Source organism: Malaclemys terrapin, chromosome 4 (assembly GCF_027887155.1).
Source record: "Malaclemys terrapin pileata isolate rMalTer1 chromosome 4, rMalTer1.hap1, whole genome shotgun sequence".
In the NCBI taxonomy this organism is placed as follows: domain Eukaryota; kingdom Metazoa; phylum Chordata; order Testudines; family Emydidae; genus Malaclemys; species Malaclemys terrapin.
In genome coordinates, this window is record NC_071508.1 from 106,975,186 (window position 1) to 106,996,791 (window position 21,606).

Consider the following 21,606-nt stretch of genomic DNA (forward strand, 5'->3'; position numbering starts at 1 on the left):
CCAGTCCTGGACCTGCCATGGCAGAGGCACCTCTCCTCCCCAGCCCAGGTGCTGCTGCAGGGAGAGAGAGTTGGGTGAGGGTGGGGGCGAAGTCCTCTCTCACCATCACAGCCCTGGGGCAGCCTGCACCCAAAACCCCTCATCCCCAGCCCCACCCCCAGCCAAAACCCTCTGCCCCAGCCCTGAGCCCTCTCCCACACTCCAAACATAACAAAATTCATTCTGCACATGGGTGGGAAAAATTAGAGGGAACACTGCTACAGACCACCAGGATCTGATTTGGATATGGGTAGAAACCTCTTTAATGTTTTTAATGAAATAAATACTACTGGGAATTGTGTGATTATGGGAGACTTGGAGGACAAATGCTACTAATAATAGGGCCCTGAGTTTCCTGGATGTGATAGCTGACAGAGTTCTTCACCAAACAGTTGCTGAACTAACAAGCAGTGATGTCACTTTAGATTTGGTATTGGTGAGTAGTGAGGACATCTTAGAAGAACTGGTTGTAGAGGACCACCTTGGCTCGAGTGATCATGAGCTAATTCAGTTTAAACTAAATGGAAGGATAAATAGAAATAGATCTGCAATAAGAGTGCTTGGTTTCAAAAGAGCTAACTTTAAAAAATGAAGGGAATTAGGGAATTGGACTGGACTGAAAAACTCAAGGATCTGAATGTGGAGGCGGCTTGCAATTACTTTAAGTCAAAAGTGCAGAAGCTATCTGAAGCCCTAATCCCAAGCAAAGGGAAAAACATTTGTAGGGAAGGGTAGTAGACCAAGCTGAAGTATAAAGGAATGGAAAATGAGCTGGATCAGCAAGGAAAGCTACCTTGTGGAGGTCAGAAAGTGTAGGGATAAAGTGAGAACTGCCAAAAGCCAAGCAGAGTTGGACCTTTCAAAGAGAATTAAAACCAATGTAAAAGATTCTATAGACATATAAAGAAGAAGAAAACAAGAAGTGGGACCACTAAGCATTGAGGATGGGGTGGAGATTAAAGATTACCTAGGTATGGCCCAATTCCTAAACAAATACTTTGTCTCAGTTTTTAGTGAGGCTAATAAAGGGCTCAGGGGTAGTGTCAGGGTAGCTAATGGCAATGAGGATATGGAGGTAGAAATTACAACATCCAAGGTGGAAGTCAAACTCAAACAGCTTAATGGGACTAAATCAGTGGGCATGGATAATCTCCATCCAAGAATATTAAAGGAACTGGCACATGAACTTCCAAGCCCAAAAGCAAGGATTTTTAATGAAACTCCTCTGACTGGAGAATTGCTAATATAGTTCTTATTTTTATGAAAAGGGCTAAAAGTGATCCAGGAAACTACAGGCCTCTTAGTTTGACCTCCATTGTATGCAAGGTCTTGGAACAAATTTGGAAAGAGAAAGTAGTTAAGGACATAGAGGTGAATAGTAATCGGGATAAAATACGACATGGTTTTACAAAAGGTAGATTGTGCCAGACCAACCTGATCTCCTTCTTTGAGAAGGAAACTGATTTTTTTAGACAAAGGAAATGCAATAGATCTAATCTACCTGGATTTCAGTAATGCATTTGATACAGTTCCACATTGGAAATTAGTTAAATTGGAGAAGATAGGAATTAATTTGAGAATTGAAAGGTGGATAAGGAACCAGTTGAAGGGGAGATTGCAATGCATCATACTGAAAGGCAAACTGTCAGGCTGGAGGGAGACTACTAGTGGAGTTGCTCAGGAATCAGTCTTGGGACCAATCTAATGTTTTTATTACTGACCTTGGCACAAAAAGTGAGTGTGCAATAAAATTTGCAGATGACAACAAAGTATTGCCAATACGGAGGAGGACCAGAATATCATACAAGAAGATCTGGATGACCTTGTAAACTGGAGAATTAGAAATGGGATGAAATTTAATAGTGCAAAGTCATACATTTATGGACTAAAGGGGTAGCTGTGTTTGTTGCTTTTTACAGATCCAGACTAAGCGACAGAGTAGGAGAAAGACCTGGGTGTATTGGTTGATCACAGGATGACCATGAGCTGTCAATGTAATGCAGCTGTGAAAAAGGCTAACGTGGTCTTGGGGTGCATCAGGCAAGGTATTTTCAGTAGAGACAGGAACGTATTAGTATCATTATAAAAAGGCATTGGTGAACCTCATCTGGAATACTATGTGCAATTCTGGTCTCCCAGGTTTAAGAAAGATGAATTCAAACAGGAACAGGTGCAGAGGAGGGCTAATAGGATGATCAGAGGAAAGGAAAGCCTACCTTATGCGAGGAGACTCCAAGAGTTTGGCTTGTTTAGCCTAAGCTAAAGATGGCTGAGGGGAGATATGATTGTTATCTATAAATTAAGGCTGTAGATTAATCGCAGTTAACTCACACAATTAACTCAAAAAAATTAATCGTGATTAATCACATTTTTAATTGCACTGTTAAACAGAATACCAATTGAAACGTATTAAATATTTTTGGATTTTTTTTCTACCTTTTCAAATATACTCATTTCAATTACAACACAGAATACAAAGTGTACACTGCTCACTTTATATTATTTTTATTACAAATATTTGCATTGTAAAAATGATAAACAAAAGAAACAGTATTTTTCAGTTCACCTCATACAAGTACTGTAGTGCAATCTCTTTATCGTGAAAGTGCAACTTACAAATGTAGGGTTTTTTTTTGTAACATAACTGCACTCAAAAACAAAACAATGCAAAACTTTAGAGTCTACAAGTCCACAGAGTCCTACTTTTCATTCAACCAATTGCTAAAACAAACAAGTTTGTTTACATTTACAGGAGATAATGCTCCCCATTTCTTATTTAAAATGTCACCAGAAAGTGAGAACAGGTGTTCATATGGCACTTTTGTAGCTGGCATTGCAAAGTATTTACATACCAGATATGCTAAACATTCGTATACCCCTCCATGCTTCAGCCACCATTCTAGAGGACATGCTTCCATGCTGATGACGCTCGTTAAAAAAATAATACTGTGGTGGGGTGATGACTCACCGGCGCAGCGCCTCCTGCTGGTTGTGCAGGGAATTTGCTCTTTTCTAGCTCTGGAGCGTCCTCTGCCGGCTGATGTCTCGCCTGCCGCCGGTCTGTGTCCCTCCTGGACCCCGGTGCCCTTGCCTAGGGGTTCTGCCCACCACAGTACCCCCTCACTCTGGGTCTCCCTTCCCTGGGGACCCCCCCAACCTCTATCCCCACCTTGCCTCAGTAGCTACTGCCAGTCATCATCTAGCCCCTGCTCCTTGGGGCAGACTGCAGTCTGTAAACCACTCATTATCAGTAAGGGGGGTTGGACCAGATGCCTCTGTCTATTTCTGGGCTGCCCCTCTGCAGCCCTAGTACCCTTTTGTGGGCCCCTATCTTGGCCTGCAGCCTGGGACTTTTCTAGGCTCCCCAGCTCCCTCCACCCTTCCCCAGCACTGCTCTACCCTAGGTACCCGCCTCGGCTTCCCAGGCAGCCAGGACCTTCTCTCTCTAAGAATCTAGAGAGAGTGTCTCAGTCCTGCTGGCCCCCGCCCTCTTATAAGGGCCAGCTGGGCCCTGATTGCACTGGCTACAGCTGTGGCTGCTTTCCCAATTAGCCTAGCTTTTCTCCAGCCACAGCCCTCTCCAGGGCAGCTTTAACCCTTCTGGGCCGGAGCGGGGTGACCACCCCGCTACAAATACGTTAATTACATTTGTGGCTGAACTCCTTGCGGGAGAACTGTATGTCTCCAACTCTATTTTACTGCATTCTGCCATATATTTCATGTTATAGTAGTCTTGGATGATGAATCAGCACATGCTGTTCATTTTAAAAACACTTTCGCTGCAGATTTGACAAAATGCAAAGAAGGTACCAATGTGAGATTTCTAAAGATAGTTACAGCACTCGACCCAGGGTTTAAATATCTAAAGTGCCTTCCAAAATCTGGGAGGGATGAGGCGTGTAGCTTGCTTTCAGAAGTCTTAAAGAGCAACACTCCAATGAAGAAACTACAGAACCCAAATCACGAAAAAGAAAATCAACCTTCTGCTGGTGACATCTGACTCAGATGATGAAAATGAACATGCGTTGGTCTGCGCTGTTTTGGATTGTTATCGAGCAGAACTCGTCATCAGCATGGACACATATCCTCTGGAATGGTGGCTGAAGCATGAAGGGACATATGAATCTTTAGCGCATCTGGCATGTAAATATCTTGCGACACCGGCTACAATAGTGCCATGCAAACACCTGTTCTCCCTTTCAGATGACATTGTGAACAAGAAGTGGGCAGAATTATCTCCTGCAAATGTAAACAAACTTATTTGTCTGAGTGATTGGTTGAACAAGAAATAGGACTGAGTGGACTTGTGGGCGCTAAAGTTTTATATTGTTTTATTTTTGAATGCAGCTTTTTTTTTGCACATAATTCTACATTTGTAAGTTCAACTTTCATGATAAAGAGATTGCACTACAGCACTTGTATTAGGTGAATTGAAAAATGCTATTTCTTTTGTTTTTTTACAGTGCAAATATTTGTAATCAAAAATAAATATAAAGTCAGCACTGTACACTTTGTATTCTGTTATAATTGAAATCAATATATTTGAAAATGTAGAAAACATACAAAAATATTTAAATAAATAGTATTATATTATTAACAGTGCGATTAATCATGATTAATTTCTTTAATCGTTTGACAGCCCTACTATAAATACATCAGAGGGATACATACCAGGGAGGGAGAAGAGTTATTTAAGTTAAATGCCAATGTGGACACAAGAACAAATGGATATAAACTGGCTATCAACAAGTTTAGGCTGGAAATTAGGCGAAAGTTTCTAACCATCAGAGGAGTGAAGTTCTGGAACAGCCGTCCAAGGGGAGCAGTGGGGGCAAAAAACCTAACCGGCTTCAAGACTGTGGTGAATAAGTTTATGGACGTGATGGTACGATGGGACTGCCTACAATGAATGGCATGTGGCCCATCAGCGACCTCCAGTAGCAAAAATCTCCAACAGTGAGATGGGACACTAGAGGGGAGGGTTCTCAGTTACTACAGAGAATTCTTTCCCAGGTATCTGCCTGGTGGGTCTTGCCAATGTGCTCAGGGTCTAACTGATCACCATATTTGGGGTCAGGAAGGAATTTCCCCCTGGATCAGACTGTGGCAGAGACCATGGGGTTTTTCACCTTCTTCTGCAGCATGGGGTACGGATCACAAGTAGGTTTAAACTAGTGTAAATGGTGAATTCTCTGTCAAGTCTTTAACCCATGATTTGAGGACTTCAGTAACTCAGCCAGAGTCTAGGGGTCTATTTCAGGAGAGGGTGGGTGAGGTTCGTAGCCTGCAATGTGCGGGAGGTCAGACTAGATGATCACGATAGTCCCTTCTGATCTTAAAGTCTATGAGTCTATGAAGTCAAACTGAAATTCTGACTGCAAGTCAGAAATACACCGAAGAAGATTAGATTTTCAACTATAACCCTGTTTTCCTGTAATTGTCTTTAGGAAATAATAAAAATGATACAAAATAAAATCATATACCTAAGCCAATCTATTTATCATCAGGATGGTTATCGAAGTTTTCCAGCAGTTCTTTAAGGTTTGCTTTGATGTTAATTTTTTAGACAATTGTTGCATTTTAGATTTTGTTAAATGTCAGGGGTTAGAGTGGCACAGTGGTTCAAGGTATGTTGCATGGTACAAGCAAGAAAGCATTTCTTTCAACCTGGTATAGCATTCGACAGTTGACCAGGTGAAACATGGGGGATGAGTGGCATGTTCCACCTTTGTTTAAAGCATTCCTTTGTCTGAAGCAGGTGACTGTCAAAGGCAAGATACTGGAGTTCATGGTCTATTCTAGTATGGGAATTACTACCAATTCATCAGTACAAGCCTGTCTGCTTTCACTTGTAGAAACCTAGGGCCTAACCATTCTTGGTGTAACTATTAAAATAAATGAAGTTGAATGAAGGGATGAATCTGAGCTGAGTTTCAAACTGACGTAAGGCCTGATCCTGGTCCTGCACATACATACTACTGAGTTTAGGGCTTCTACAATGAGACTTCTCAAGCTACCTTGAGCCTTATGCTTATAGTTTAGGTTATGTTTTAGTCATGGGTATTTTTAGTAAAAGTCACGGACAGGTCACAGGCAATAAACAAAAATTCATGGCCCATGACCTGTCCATGACTTTTACTATATACCCCTGACTAAAACTTGGGGTGGGGCTGCCCAGGGGTGCCGCGGGTGCTGGGGAATGGCAGCCCGAGTACTGGGAGGGGGCAGGTGGTGGCGCACGGCCCGAGACCCCCACTGGTGCTGGGGGGGTTGGCGGGGCCAGCAGGCTCCCTACCTGGCTCCGCGCCTCCCTCCCCCAGCAGCAGCAGCAGCAGAGTTTGGGTATGGGAGGGTGAGAGGGTTGGGGCACAGGACGGGGTGAGGTGGGCTTTGGGCGGCACTTACCTGGGGGGCTCCCCGGAAGCAGCGACATCCCCCTCACTCAGCTCCTAGGCAGAGGCGTGGCCAGGTAGCTTTGCATGCTGCCTCCGCCTAGAGTGCTGGCTTCGCAGTTCCTATTGGCTGGGAACTGTGGCCAATGGGAGCTGTGGGGGCGGTGCCTCCAGGTCTGGCCATGCCTCCGCCTAGGAGCTGAGCGAGGGGGATGTCGCCACTTCCAGGGAGCCCCCCAGGTAAGCGCTGCTCAGAGCCCGCCTCACCCTGTCCCATGCCCCAATCCCTTACCCCCCTCCCACACCCAAAGCCGGTTCCGGGGTGGGGGGCAGTGGCCCGAGAACTGCTCCAGCAGCGGCCGGTGCAACTGGCGCAGGGGTTGCCTGAGCTGTCCCTAAGCCAGACGCACCGGCCACTGCAAAAGTCACGGAGGTCACGGAAAGTCACAGAATCCTTGCAGCCTTACCTATAGTAACTGTTTGCAGAATAGTACTTATAACTAGAATTATCTGCTCAGGAGAGATCCAGGACCAGGAGAGCAGAGCTGTTGTCCATACAGGACTGAGATCAAGTGATAGCTCTGTGAAAGGAAACTTGTAGTACCTACTTGAAGTATATATCTGTCTCTAGCAACTGCTGATAGTCACTCGCTGTTCATTAGAAACAGTAATAAAAAATTACCCATTAAATTTTCAGATGCAGATAAAAATAAAACCTGAATTTGTCAGGGCAGATTCTCTGTGCTATTATGTTCCCTTTACACTACCGTACTCTTGTGGTGGAAATGGAGCAGAAACCACCCACTGGGGATTTCTCCAGAGTGGGTGAGTCCCCAGTAGGTGAATTTGTGTCCTTCAATTCCCTCTGTGTATCTCCTGATGAAGGGGGCCTGTCAGGGCAGGGAGGGGAATGGCCATGCTACTCTGGCTATTCCCAGTTAGCATATGGTCCTTTGGGGAACAAAGCCATCTGGTTCAAGTTAGAGCAGCCACAAGATTGCACTAGCCTGGCCTGGGACTGCGGCAGACATTCAGGGAAACACAGTCCCTCAGCTCTGCTGCACCCAGCTAATCTAGCCTGTCAAATCTCACAAAGAGCAAATATTAACAATGTCAACGCAATCTAAAACAAAATATTCAGATGCTCAACTATTTTGAAAATACTTTCAAACATTCCTTCTAATGTCATAATGTTTTAAAAATGTGAAACAGGACATTGTATTTACCAGTTGAATAGAAACCTTCAGGAGTAATAGCTACCTCCCCAGCAGACAAAATTGACCCACCACCAATTTTAGGATAAGGACAAAGCATAAAGTCAAATTTCTACACCATTTTGGCTCACAGACTCCATTTCAAGTGTGCTGAGTATATCTGAGTCTCATGCAAGGATTTTTTTTTTTAAATTACTATGGTATTTATAGCTTTTCGTGAAAGAAATGCAAACAGGAATGAAAGCATGCAGTTTAATAGAAACATTCATTAAACTACTTAATTTGGCTTCTCTGGTTACTAATGAAATTAAGGCTGTCTTCACTAGAAACGCTGCAGCTGCACTGATGATGAGTTTCAGTATAGACACTCAGTACAGCATCGGGAGGGGTTCTCTAGTTGCTGTAGTTAATCCACCTCCCCGAGAGCCAGTAGATAGGTCAATGGGAGAACTCTTCCTTTGACCTATTGCTGTCTACATCTAGGGGCTAGGTCAGTTTAACTATATCACTCAGGGATATGGATTTTTCACATACCCCTGAGCAACACAGCTGGGTCAACCTAACTTTTTAGTGTAGACCAGGCCTAAGACGCTGTTGTCATGGCCCACAGACCCTAAACAAACCAGATAAATTCTAATTACTAGATTGACAATTCAAGTTTTTAATTACCAGTGATAAACATATTGGGAGAAAACTGTTATGATACTGTATTGGGAAACCACATCCTCCCTACTTTATACCCATCCCACTCAGCCTCAGTGTTTTGATCAGAGTGTAGTAAGGGAAGGCAGATAACCACATCCCCAATCTGCTGTCATTCTCAGACAGCAGAGTTTCCGATGTGCCCTTCTGTTTATCAGACAAGTGGTGAAAAACATAAAGGACATAAGCACTCACAGCGGGCCCAGTCCTACAACGAAAACTTCCATTGGCCCTTTGGAAGACTTGCATTAGCAATTTAACTTCAATGAAAGCTTTGCCTAAGCAAGGACTGAGGGTTTGGAGGTGCAGCACACACAGGGCAGCCAAGGATAAGAGAGAAGTAACGCTTTAGAAGAGTGAAAGAGAGACAAACCTTCAGCCTGGGGACTGCCTGAATTACAGCAGCCCCTTCTCAGCACTATGCATGTCCACTACCTTCCAAAATCCCTGCAGCAGTATGTGCATTGGCCCTGCCTCTTCTCATCTGCAATGCACCACCGCTCTTGTCTCTGACATACAGATAAGTTTTGTTCAGCTCCATGTCATGTGTGGAATTTTATGCAAATTACTTAGCTAATTTGTCTATCTACGTATAACTTGCATGTGGCCAGGGATGGATTAGAGTTTTAGGGGAACCCTGAAAGGGAAAGCTGGTCTTAGTTCAACACCTTTCCCTCAGCATTAAGTGCACAGTATAGTTTCACAAAAAGAAGAACAGGAGTACTTGTGGCACCTTAGAGACTAACAAATTTATTAGAGCATAAGCTTTCGTGGACTACAGCCCACTTCTTCGGATGCATCCGAAGAAGTGGGCTGTAGTCCACGAAAGCTTATGCTCTAATAAATTTGTTAGTCTCTAAGGTGCCACAAGTACTCCTGTTCTTCTTTTTGCGGATACAGACTAACACGGCTGTTACTCTGAAACTGAGTATAGTTTCAGAACTGGTATTTATGGTCACATGCAGTAGCGTATTTATGGGCCCCATGCCCAGGGGCCCCGGCCAATTGGGGGGCCCCAGAAAAATGGGCACCACCGTGCCTCGACCCGCTCTGCCCACCTGGCACTCCTCCCAGGGAGCAGGGTCAGGGCGAGGGGACTTCCCCCACTCCCCAGGATAAGTGCCGCATGGGCAGAGCGGGGCAAGACCCCGTGCGCAGGAGCGCACAGGGATTCAGCCAGAGAAAAGAATCACTTCCCAGAGATCTCGATATAGTGCAAATCCATCTATTGTAATCCTGTAGAAACTATTATGTGTATTACTGTAAGGCTGTATAGGCTGAACTGTCTACTTACAAGTCCCAGTAAAATATCCCTTTCCATTCCACTAAATGATGCAAAATAAACACTCTTCCCCTGTTATTTGCAAGACCTGAGCTATATGTACAGTTATTATGAAATGTGGTTGCTGTAACAAACTTCTGTTAATTTGGAGTGTGACTCTCAGATATTAGCTAATTATATGAGATGCATGGGGGGAGGGGGAATTATATATTTTAAATATCATAGTATCAAGGCCCTTTCAGGGACAAAATCAACAGGTGTAAAACTTAATTGCCTATATGAAGATTATTCCCCAAAAGAAAGGAAAAAAGGTGGCTAAAGAAAAATAAAAGAATGCATTATTCAAAGACCTGAACATATTTTATAGACATATTAGAATCCCATCCCTACTGTATATGTAAAAGAAAAAAATCAATTTGAAGAGAATTAGAGAATTTCAAATGAGTCATGTTCTCTTTATTAAATAAAAAACTGGACCCTGTGATGGGGTAATTTTGTCCCAGACTGGTGGTGCAAAGCTGCCTTAGCGCTTTCACACTATGATTGCATAGTAGTAGTATAGTATAGTATACTACAGGTAACATTTTTTTGAAACCTACTGTGACACCATTACATCTAAATGTCAGTACTAGCCTAAAGAGGAAACTATACTCTGAAGAACAAGGAGCTGGGAAGTCCATAGACAGAACTGATGTCTGCTTCTATTAGTACCAAAACAGCAGTCTGACCTAAATAGCAATTTGTTTGGCATTGAAAGACAAACAAGAATAAGATCCAAAGAATGAATCATAAGAAAAATCATGTATTGTACTACTTGATCAGTCTCTTCCCAACTCAAGGCCAAAAGCTGTACGTATGCTTGAGGTCTTTTTTCTAGAGAACCTTAATACTGTTTCAACATTTGTGGATGACAACTTTATGATGTTAGATTAAGAGACAGAGTCATACTCTACCTAAGGCATTTTTAAAATAGTCAATTAAGCCTATTACTAATTCCAGTAAGCACATTAGTTACATTATTGCAACATCATGTGTGATACTTAAATGCTTTATCAGTGTTCTGATAAAATCCTGGAGTTTCCACTGTGACCTACTACTCGTTACCCAGGTCCACTGGGGACTTTTGATGATGACCTGCTAGTCACTGGGTTATTGCCCTGATTTGACAGACCTCTGACAATGATCTATTTAATCATTGGTCCAGTCTACCCAAGATGCCTGATTCAGGGTCACAGAGAAAAGTTTTTGTGGGGCATCACTAGAAGTCTGTTCTGATATAGGCCCACACTTCTGTCACCTATGATGCCACTTTACAAGTGTACCATGGAATATTAAATAATATTTTGCTCAGGTTGTAGAAGTTTCTAATTAAAATGTGGTTAGGATACTCAAAATGCATTGAAACAGCATGCAAAATTATGAAAATTCAACATCCCATTCATGCAATCTACTCACCCACCTTCATAGGGATGATGATAAAGAAAAAAATAATCACTCATCAAAAATATTATTCACCCCCATGTGCGTGGGTGAGTGGAGTTTTGCAAGGCTGCACTTAAATATTTTTAATTTTACATATCAGCCATTTAGCCTCATGTTTACTTACAATTTCCCATTTAACCTACTAACATTTTCCTTGACGGCCTCATTTGTAAAGGTATCTAGAACTGTACCTTTACAAATGAGGTACAGATACCACTGTAAAGGTATCTGGAACTGTTCTAATGGCTCCACTCAAATCCTTTTTTTTTTTTCCATTGCTAATGTCCTCGTTTATTTTATCTAGGTAGCTAGACATCAGGTTCTTGTCCAAATGTTTTTTGCCAAGACACTTTCAGTAATGTTCCTTCCCCCCGTTATGTTCTAATTAGCTTAAGACTTTGCTTAAACCTATCTTTAAAATGGGGCTGTTTCTCAAAATACTTAGGTGTGCAATTCCATGCTCAAAATTGCAAGCTTAATTTGTGTGTCTGCCATCTACCACAAGCACATGTGCCAACTACCAGAGCAAGCCATGTGTGTTCAATTACTTGATTTGCTTTCACCATCACAACAATTGCATGTGCCTCAGTTCCCCATCTGTCAGACAGGGATATTAATACTTCCTTTCTCCCAACCTCTGCCTGTTTAGATAGTAAACTCTTCAGGATACAGACTCTTTCTCACTAGGCATATGTACAACACCTAGCACAACTGGGATCTGCTTTTTGTTGGGACCACTAGGGACTATGGTAATACACACACACAGTTGCAAACTCTCATAAGTAACTCTATTTCAGTCTCTGCTAGAGCCAGTCTCCTGCTCACCCGAGAAGCTCCGGCTTTCACACTATTCCCAGCCTTGCCCAGCAGTTTTGGTTGGCTGCTCTCTCCCACTCCCTACCTCCTGGGGAAGAACAGCCACTCAGAACTCTACCCTTCCCACAGAGGTTTGTGGGGAGGGGTAAGGGAGAGGGACCACCAATATAATTTTCACACTAGGGGAGTGAGGGAGGAAGAATAGAAAGAGCCCAGGAGCTCAGGACCACTCTTGCCTCCTCCCCTCTTCTGAAAAACTGAAAAAAAATGGTCAGCTCCTCTCTGCTCCTTCCCCACCATACCCTGGCACCATCATGCCTGGGGTGAGAGCTTACATGGAGCTGGCTAGGAGTAGAGAGAGTGTCCCCCCCACTCCTCGGGCATGGGAGATGGGGGGGCAAAGAGCCCCCACAGCTGCAGTAGGAGCTGAGGTACATTGCAGGGAAGGGGCAGATGTGGTGCTGGGGAACACAGAATTTACGTGGCACTACTAGATTTTTACATGATTTTAGGGTCTGACTTTTGTTTTTAAACTTTTGGGGGTAGTCAATACTATACAAATAATAGTAGTGTGTAAATCAGGCATGTAATAGTGCAAGGATGGGCTGCAAAGTGCTCCTAGGTCAGGAGATCTTTGTTAAATATTTCAGCACTAAATTGAAGGGAGAATGTTACAGAGATTTCCATAGCTCTGATAGCAGTATGGGGGTCGGGGCTCGGAAAGAGGAGGGTTAACAGTAAGTCATTCCTGTCAGAGAGGACTTCTCTGAGCTTTATATAAATGCTTCTAAGGAGCAAATATTTTGCTGTTATAATGTGACTAGACTACAGCAGGTGGCAGGAATTTACAAAACTTTAATGGGGAGGAAGCACCTTGTCCCACCTCCCCACCTTCAAACAACACAAGAGGTAATAATCTATTAAAAATCTATTTCTCCCATTAGGCTGTTATGAACCTTGTGCTCTACTCTCAATATACTCAGTATATTTTTTTCAGAACTGAAGTATAAACGTTTCCAACAAGTGCACTTAATATAAGTGTCTTGAGCAAGTAATGTTGCCCCTTTCTCAGCTATGTTTATCAAAATGCATTTCTGCAAACATATTACTCCTAGCACACAGGGTTCATAACAGCCTAATGGGAGAAATGCTATGGGAGCACCCTTGTTAAAATATTGGAAACTAACAATTACATTGCCTGTATTGCATGGCCATTACAAAAAAAAAAAAAAAAAAAAAGTCAGTCCCTCTATGGATTTAACAGTTTTGTCTGATGTTCTTTGGAACATCTTCCCTTATTTATGATTGAAGAGATTTAGGTTGAGTTGGTTTTCTCCATTTCTTTGGATTCATCAGTGAGAAGTCCTTTAAAGAAGCTTTTTAAAATATTTCTGTGACTTCTTTCATTCTGGATTAACCCTTAGAAGTTCTCCAGCTAATGTTAGTAACTACATTCTCTATTCTTACTGTATCCCAGTAGCTACATTGTGCTGGACATCATCCACGCACCCAGGGAAACACTGTCACTATCAGGGCCGGCTCCAGGCACCAGCCTGGCAAGCATGTGCTTGGGGCGGCCGCTCCGGAGGGGGGCGGCATATCCAGGTATTCGGCGGCAATTTGGCGGACAGTCCCTCACTCCCTCTCGGAGCAAAGGACCTCCCGCCGAATTGCCGCCGCAGATCGCGATTGAGATCGCGGCTTTGGGGGGGGAGGGGGCTGCTTGGGGCGGCCAAAACCCTGGAGCCGGCCCTGGTCACTATCCCCAAAATGCTAGCAACTTTGCAAGAGGGCCAAGCCCTTAGCCTTTTTTTGTACTACTCCTGACCACATCCCTATAAATAATAAAAATAAGACTGAATCCTGTTCCATTCTCTCCTCACTGAAGAAATAACCTGACACTCATTCACCCTACTCACATCTCATTTTGCATTAATGTGAATGAATAACAATCTCAGTATTTGCATATAAAGGGGATAATCACATCAGAAAGTCATACTATCCCTGTTTCAGGGCCTGGCTCTGTCACTTTTACAGAAATAGCAGCCACCTGAATGAGCCAATCAGCAGCCAACTTGGTAAAACTCCCAGTAGGGTGGGTGGGCACTACCCACCGCAGAGATCACTCCAAGGTCTGTCACACAATAATGTTACTTCCTTACTCTTCATTAAGCCTCCCAGTTAGCATCCCTGCCAAGCAGCATCAGAGACTTGCCTGTAGACTCACTACCCACAGAAGTGCCAATCAGCTGCACCATTATCACAGGAAGGTGGCTATGACTCAAAGTGAGGACTGGTGTCTGTTCTTCTACGCTCCTCCTACTGCACCATAGGCAAGCACAAGATTGTGGCAGGATATTCAGGGCAGGAAAGACAAAGGGCCAAGAAAAGATGAGAGATTGAGCATAGCAGAGAATGGGAGACGGAACTAGAGAGAGAAAAGAAGAAAAGAGCAGAGGAGACTGAGGAAAAGAAAGGTGGGCAAAAGCGTAGAACATGAGGGAGGAATGGGCAGCAGTTGCTTTATCCCACCCTCTCAAGTGCCCAAGCCCTCCTAAGCAGGCCTCACTAGCCCCCACTGTAACAACACACAGTCAACCCGTGGAACTCATTGCGAAGGGAGGTTGTGAAGGACAAGAATATAACTGGGTTCAGAAAAGAATTAGATAAGTTCATGGAAGATAGCCATCGATGGACCTATTAGCCAAGATGGTCAGGGATGCAACCCCATGTTCTCAGCATCCCTAGCCTCTGCCAGAAGCTGGGAGTGAACGACGGGATGGATCACTCGAAGATTGTCCTGTTTTCAGGGTTGTATTTTTTTCATACAAACTCATCTATCATACTCAAGGTTTGACAGTTCATGTTTCACCAAAACCATTGCAGATCAGAGAGCTGTCCTTCACTCACTTAAGACCTCAGGTAGTTCTTGATCAGTTTAGATTTCAAATAGCTATTTCTGCAGAAGCTAAAATTGTGCATATAAAGTTATTTGCAGTGGTGTTGTAGCAGTGTTGGTCCCAGGATATTAGAGACACAAGGTGGCTGAAGGAATAACTTTTATTGGACTGACTTCTGTTGGTGAAAGAGACACACTTTCAAGCTATACCTGAAGAAAAGCTCTATAGCTCGAAAGCTTGTCTTTTTCACCAACTTGGTCCAATAAAAGGTACTATCTCATCCACATTCTTCATGTAAAGTAAGGGATTTATAGCCCTAGATAGGCACTTCAGTAAAAGTAGCCGATTTTAGAGGTGCTTGATGGGGGAGGGATAGCTCAGTGGTTTGAGCATTGGCCTGTTAAACCCAGGGTTGTGAGTTCAATCCTTGAGGGGGCCACCCGGGGATGGGGGCAAAATCAGTACTTGGTCCTGCTAGTGAAGGCAGGGGGCTGGACTCGATGACCTTTCAAGGTCCCTTCCAGTTCTAGGAGATGGATATCTCCATCTGCAGCTTCCACTGGCCTCAATGGGCACTGCAGCTGCTCAGCACCTTTGTATTTAGGTTAGGATGTCAAGAGATTAAAAAAATTAATTGTGATTAATCGTGCTGTTAAACAACAATAGAATACCATTTATTTTTAATATTTTTGGACGTTTACTACATTTTCAAATATATTAATTTCAATTACAACACACACTACAAAGTGTACAGTGCTCACTTTATTTTTTATTACAAATATTTGCACTGTAAAAAACAAAAAAATTGTATTTTTCAATTCACCTCATACAAGTACTGTATCTCTATCATGGAAGTTGAACTTACAAATGTAGAATTATGTACAAAAAAACTGCATTTACAAATAAAACAATGTAAAACTTTCGAGCCTACAAGTCCACTCAGTGTTACTTCTTGGTCAGCCAATCACTCGGACAAACAAGGTTGGTTACAATTTGCGAGAGATAATGCTGCCCGCTTCTTGTTTACAATGTCACCTGAAAGTGAGAACAGGCATTTGCATGGCACTGTTCTGGCTGGCGTTGCAAGGTATTTACGTGCCAGATACACTTAAGATTCATGTGTCCCTTCAGGCTTCAACTACCATTCCAGAGGACAGGCTTCCATGCTGATGATGGGTTCTGCTTGATAATGTTCCAAAGCAGTACAGACTGTTCATTTTCATCATCTGAGTCAGATGCCACCAGCAGAAGGTTGATTTTCTTTTTTTGGTGGTTTGGGTTCTGTAGTTTCCGCATCAGAGAGTTGCTCTTTTAAGATTTCTAAAAGCATGCTCCACACCTCGTCCCTCTCAGTTTTTGGATGGCACTTCAGATTCTTAAATCTTGGGTCGAGTGCCGTAGCTATTTTTAGAAATCTCACATTTGTACCTTCTTTGCATTTTGTCAAATCTGCTGTGAAAGTGTTCTTAAAATGAATATGTTCTAGGTTATCATCCGAGACTGCTACAACATGAAATATATGCAGAATGCGTGTAAAACTGAGCAGGAGACATACAATTCTCCCCCCAAGAAGTACAGTCACAAATATAATTGACGCATTATTTTTTTAATGAGCATCATCAGCATGGAAGCATGTCTTCTGGAACGGTGGCCGAAGCATTAAGGGGCATACGAATGTTTAGCATATCTGGCATGTAGATACCTTGCAACGCCGACTACAAAAGTGCCATGCGAACGCCTGTTCTTAATTTCAGGTGACATTATAAATAAGAAGCAGGCAGCAGTATCTCACGTCAAATAAACAAACTTGTTTGTTTTAGCAATTGGCAAAGTAAGAAGTAGTACTGAGTGGACTTGCAGGCTCTGAAGTTTTACATTGTTTTGTTTTTGAGTGCAGTTATGTAACCAAAAAAATCTGCATTTGTAAGTTACACTTTCACGATAAAGAGATTGCATTTCAGTACTTGTATGAGGTAAACTGAAATTTTTACATTGCATATATTTGTAATAAAAAATAATAATATAAAGTGAGCACTGTGCACTTTGTATTCTGTGTTGTAATTGAAATCAATATTGAAAATGTAGAAAAACATCCAAAAATATTTAATAAATTTCAATTGGTATTCTATTGTTATAAGTATGATTAATCGTGATAATTTTTTTAACTGTGATTTATTTTTTGAGTTAATAGCGTGAGTTAACTGCGATTGACAGCCTGAATTTAGGTACCTAACTTTAGACACCTAGTTTGAAAATTTTGGACTTTGCAACTTGATCAAGACAACCAGGGGCGGCTGCAGGCACCAGGGCGGCTGCAGGCACCAGCGCAGCAAGCGCGTGCCTCGGGTGGCAAGCCGCAGGGGGCAGCCTGCCGGTCGGTGTGAGGGTGGCAGTCAGTCGTCCTTCAGCGGTGTGCCTGCAGAGGTCCGCCGGCCCTGCGGTTTCAGCGGTGGGTACGCCAAATCCGCAGGACCGGCAGATCACTCGCAGAAACGCCGCCAAATCCGCATAACTGCAGACCGCCCGCAGGCATGCCACCAAAGGCCGCCTGACTGCCGTGCTTGGGGCGTAAAAAATATAGAGCCGCCCCTGATGACAACCGAGTATCAGCCAGAGCTGTTTAGTCCCTCAGATTAGTCCCTTGCACCTGGTGCTTTTCACAGAGCTGTCCCTCTTTGCGACCAGAGGTCATGCTGGCTGCTTTGCAGAGAAGCTGGCTCAGCCACAGGCAGCCATCTGGAAGAGAGCCTACAACTGCTGTAGTGCCACCAGTAGTAGGCTGGGGAGTACTGTCCATACAGACAAGAACTGATCTGAGATCTTCACAAAAACCAAGAGAACTACAGATAGATCCACAGTTTTTTCCAGATCCCAGTGACCACTATGGGTGGCTGCGAGGGGACTGTGATAGTGTGTGACATTAGGGGGAAAAATAATCAAGCTTTCAGCATGACTGAGCATTTTACATCGGTTCCATTTTCAAGGTTACCTTTGCAAGGAAAAAGATTAGAAACTTAACTTACAAAAAAAAGTTCTGAGATCTTTTCCACTTTTAGGTCCCTCAAATTAGGCAGGCCCTGCAACTACAGATTTTGCAAGTCCACAAAGGCCAGCTTGGCTTTGCACTTCTATTTTCATCCAAGGATCTCATAGCAATTAATAGACATTAATTCAGCTTCCCAACCCCTCTATGAGGTAGATATTATTCCCATTTTTATATGGGAGTGAGACAAATTCAATGCCTTGCCCAAAGCCACACAGTGTGTCAGGGCACAGCTGAGAACAGAACCCTGCCTACTGGACACTCAATACCTAATCTCATATTTTGAAAAAAACTGCAGAATTTTTAACATCTTTCAGATTTGTGAATGTGCAAAGTTGTGTAACACTCCCATCCCCTCTGCACCCAGGCTCCCTTACATCCACTCTATCCATCTGTAGAGGAGTCAAAATTTGTGAAACTTATGCATCAAGGACCGAGAAGATCATGAAAATTAAAGGAGAGGGTGGTCTACTTTAACTTACACCTTCATACATGCACAGTTGCTTTTCTTGTTATGTTCCTATCTTCCAGCCCTCAACACATTAATTACACCAACTCACACTCCCTAAGGACACACACAAACTCTGTGGGCCAAATTAAGAGCTGATATATCAGAAGGCATGTAAGTACCATTTGGGTAAGTGAGAGTGATAGTTTATGTCAGTCAGTTTAAAGATGTCCAAATGTCACATGCTTGATGAGAGTGCCAAGTGAAAATGTAAGTTACATTAGCCTGGACTTGCCTCTGAACTTAGTCTAAAAAGGCAATAGGAGCCTTCCTGTAATAGCCTCTACTTTAAATGAGCTACAGATGTACAGGTAACATTTTCAACGTCAGAGGGTCCAAATGTCATCATAGAATCATAGAATATCAGAGTTGGAAGGGACCTCAAGAGGTCATCTAGTCCAACCCCCTGCTCAAAGCAGGACCAATTCCCAGCTAAATCATCCCAGCCAGGGCTTTGTCAAGCCGGGCCTTAAAAACCTCCAAGGAAGGAGACTCCACCACCTCCCTAGGTAACGCATTCCAGTGTTTCACCACCCTCCTAGTGAAATAGTTTTTCCTGATATCCAACCTGGACCTCCCCCACCGCAACTTGAGACCATTGCTCCTTGTTCTGTCAAATATGGATTTGCTCCACCCTCTCTCTACTGAAATTTTTACCCAACAGCAACTTAAAAACCAAAGCATTTGGGAGTCAATGAAAAGCAGGAAGGAAGGAAGAGAGAGTGGTGAAAGCTGGCACCCCTTATATAGTTATTACCAAAACAAATTGCAAAATTACAAACCAGCCCAGTCACATGGAGAAAACTAAGAAGTAGCGAAAACTGAGAAGTGACTGATCCTTGCTGTACCTCTGAAACATGAGCAACAAACCAATGTGTGGAATTATTTTCTGCTCATAAGGCAGTATTTGTTATTAAAGTAGCCTTCTATGATCAAGTTATACCACTTTCCCCCCCCCCCCAACAGGAGCCCTAATTGTAAGTTTGAAATTCAGTCAAACTTTTGTCATACCTTTCTGAGCTAATTATTATGGTTGCAGAGCTTGTTTCCTGAAATGCATATTAAATTTCCTTTCTTGTTTCATGACCCCTCTCATTCATTTTCAGATCACAGCCTTATACTGTCACCATCTTGCATGTGGCTTAGCCTCACGGGGAATCTCTTCCTAGCTGATCAGTACAGGTAGGGACACAAGATTGAGGGGCTCAATTATTCTAGATAAAGAAAATAAATAGAAACTTTTTAACCATAATTTTCCATCTTTATTCATTTTATAATTTATGAAAAATGCATCCACAAAAGTCTCTGGGTACAGGCTCAACATAAGTCAAGTTACAACCCCTCCAAAAACAAAATGAAGTGAGAAAAGTCTGACTTCTTGGCCTCAAAAATAAAGCTCTTCCCACATAATAAAGATCCATGTATTTGGTGTGCTATTAAGGCCCCAATTAGCTGTTAAATCTTTTTGCCTCCATATATATTATTACAACATTTAATAGGTATTCTTTGCTGCAAATTATTAGAAAAATAAAAAGTGTAGCCAGTATAACGTTTTGCTACTTGCACAGGACTTAACTTGTGTAGAAAACTTTTAGACATACAGTAACATTGCTTCCAACTGGCACTGCACTTAGTCAAAAATTCCTGCAGTTAAATGCAAAACATATTGATTATCAGTGATGTCTAAGGCTGAAAAATTTTTCAATGAACTGAAAGTTTTATATAGTTGGAATAGAAAATCTAAATATAAGCTCTGTGTGTGTGTGTGTTTCATTCTCTTTGGGAGGGTTTGGGTACGGTTCTGTTATTGTGTATTGCCAATGTTTTACATCACCAAAGATTATGCTAGGCCATAACTCTTGCTCAGAATATTTAGTTTCTTAACCCCTTACAATCCTCATTAAAATTAAGGAAGTGAAGCAGATTTTTATTCTCCTATATTTAGACCGATATTTCCGAAGGATTCTTATTTATCCCCAATTACATCAACAGTCAACCTGGGGACCATTGAATAGAAGGAGATCGCCACTGTCACAATGCTACTCTAAATTGAGACAATAATCTTTTCTACATCAATGCCTGTAGCTACTGTGCAGACCTTAAAAAAAAAAAAAAAATCAGGAATTCCATAGGCAGAATATTAATAGCAGTACTGTAAGTTTGTCAGTACTAAAACCCCAACATATTAAAGCTTTTAAATAAAGCTGTGTTAAATATATGAATACCATTCACATTTAATAGTGGGTCTCTATTTTTCTGTTAATGTATTTTAAAAAAAAAAATTTGGGGGAGGTTCACAGCCATTAACAGTGCACAAGATGGACTCTTCTGGTGTTCATAGACTGCCATTCTTTCAAAACACTTCCATGCAGAATGAAGCTACAGAGATACCTAGTGGCTAAAATTTATTGTACTGCTATGACACACTGAGAACTTTAATGCAAATTTGACATCTCAAAATATGTTCTCACTAATGAAACGGGAGCTTTTGAGAATATGTATAATTTCTAAAATAAACAGTAAGTTTTTTTATGATTTATTTGGAAATAGGGCTTAATCCTACAGTCCTTTCACACAGCTCCCTCTGAAGTCAATGATTTTATACTGTTATCAGTAAATCAGTCTGTATGCTAGAGAATCTTGTACAAATGAATTTGTTCAAGTGCTTCTCTATCAATATCCTTTTCCATGTATACATCATAGTCCAACTTCATCTCTTCTACCCACTGGCTGAGCAGTATATCCGTCTGAAACAATTTAAAACAGATACATAAATTAACACAGTTTTGAACAACCAACTCAACCTATGTTCCAAGGGTGGCAGACATCAGTGAGAAGAGGAGAGAGACAGTTTAGCCATTACAGCTTATTCACCATTGGTAAGTTAAACTTATTTTTGGAAGCATCATTTTACCTAAATATGAAAGAGTAAGGATAACTTCTGAAAAGTAACTCAGTCAGCTTATCTGTTTACTCAAGTTTGGGTCTGACTGTGGAAAACATACTTAGTTTTTATCTGGAATGGGAGTCTCTTTGCATTAACATCTGCCGATTAATTATACACATGATTTTATGTTTCCACCCATATTCCAAGTAATATATTGATGAAAGCATGTTATACAACTCAAAACATACATAGTATAGGCTTGAATAATAGTATAATACTTTGAGATCCTCAAAATTAAGGTATGAATTAAGCATCACAACAGCCCTGTGGGGGTAGATAAA

General features: G+C 42.2%; 1 protein-coding gene across 1 annotated transcript in view; it reads right to left on the reverse strand.

The window, feature by feature from the left end:
* Positions 1-19,617: 19,617 nt before the first annotated feature.
* Positions 19,618-21,606, reverse strand: part of LOC128837382 (uncharacterized) — a 46,294-nt gene continuing 44,305 nt past the window's right edge. The window contains exon 9 of the mRNA XM_054028533.1: positions 19,618-21,125. Coding sequence (XP_053884508.1) covers positions 21,009-21,125 — 117 coding nt within the window. The 3' untranslated portion in view covers positions 19,618-21,008. The remainder of the gene's footprint in view (positions 21,126-21,606) is intronic.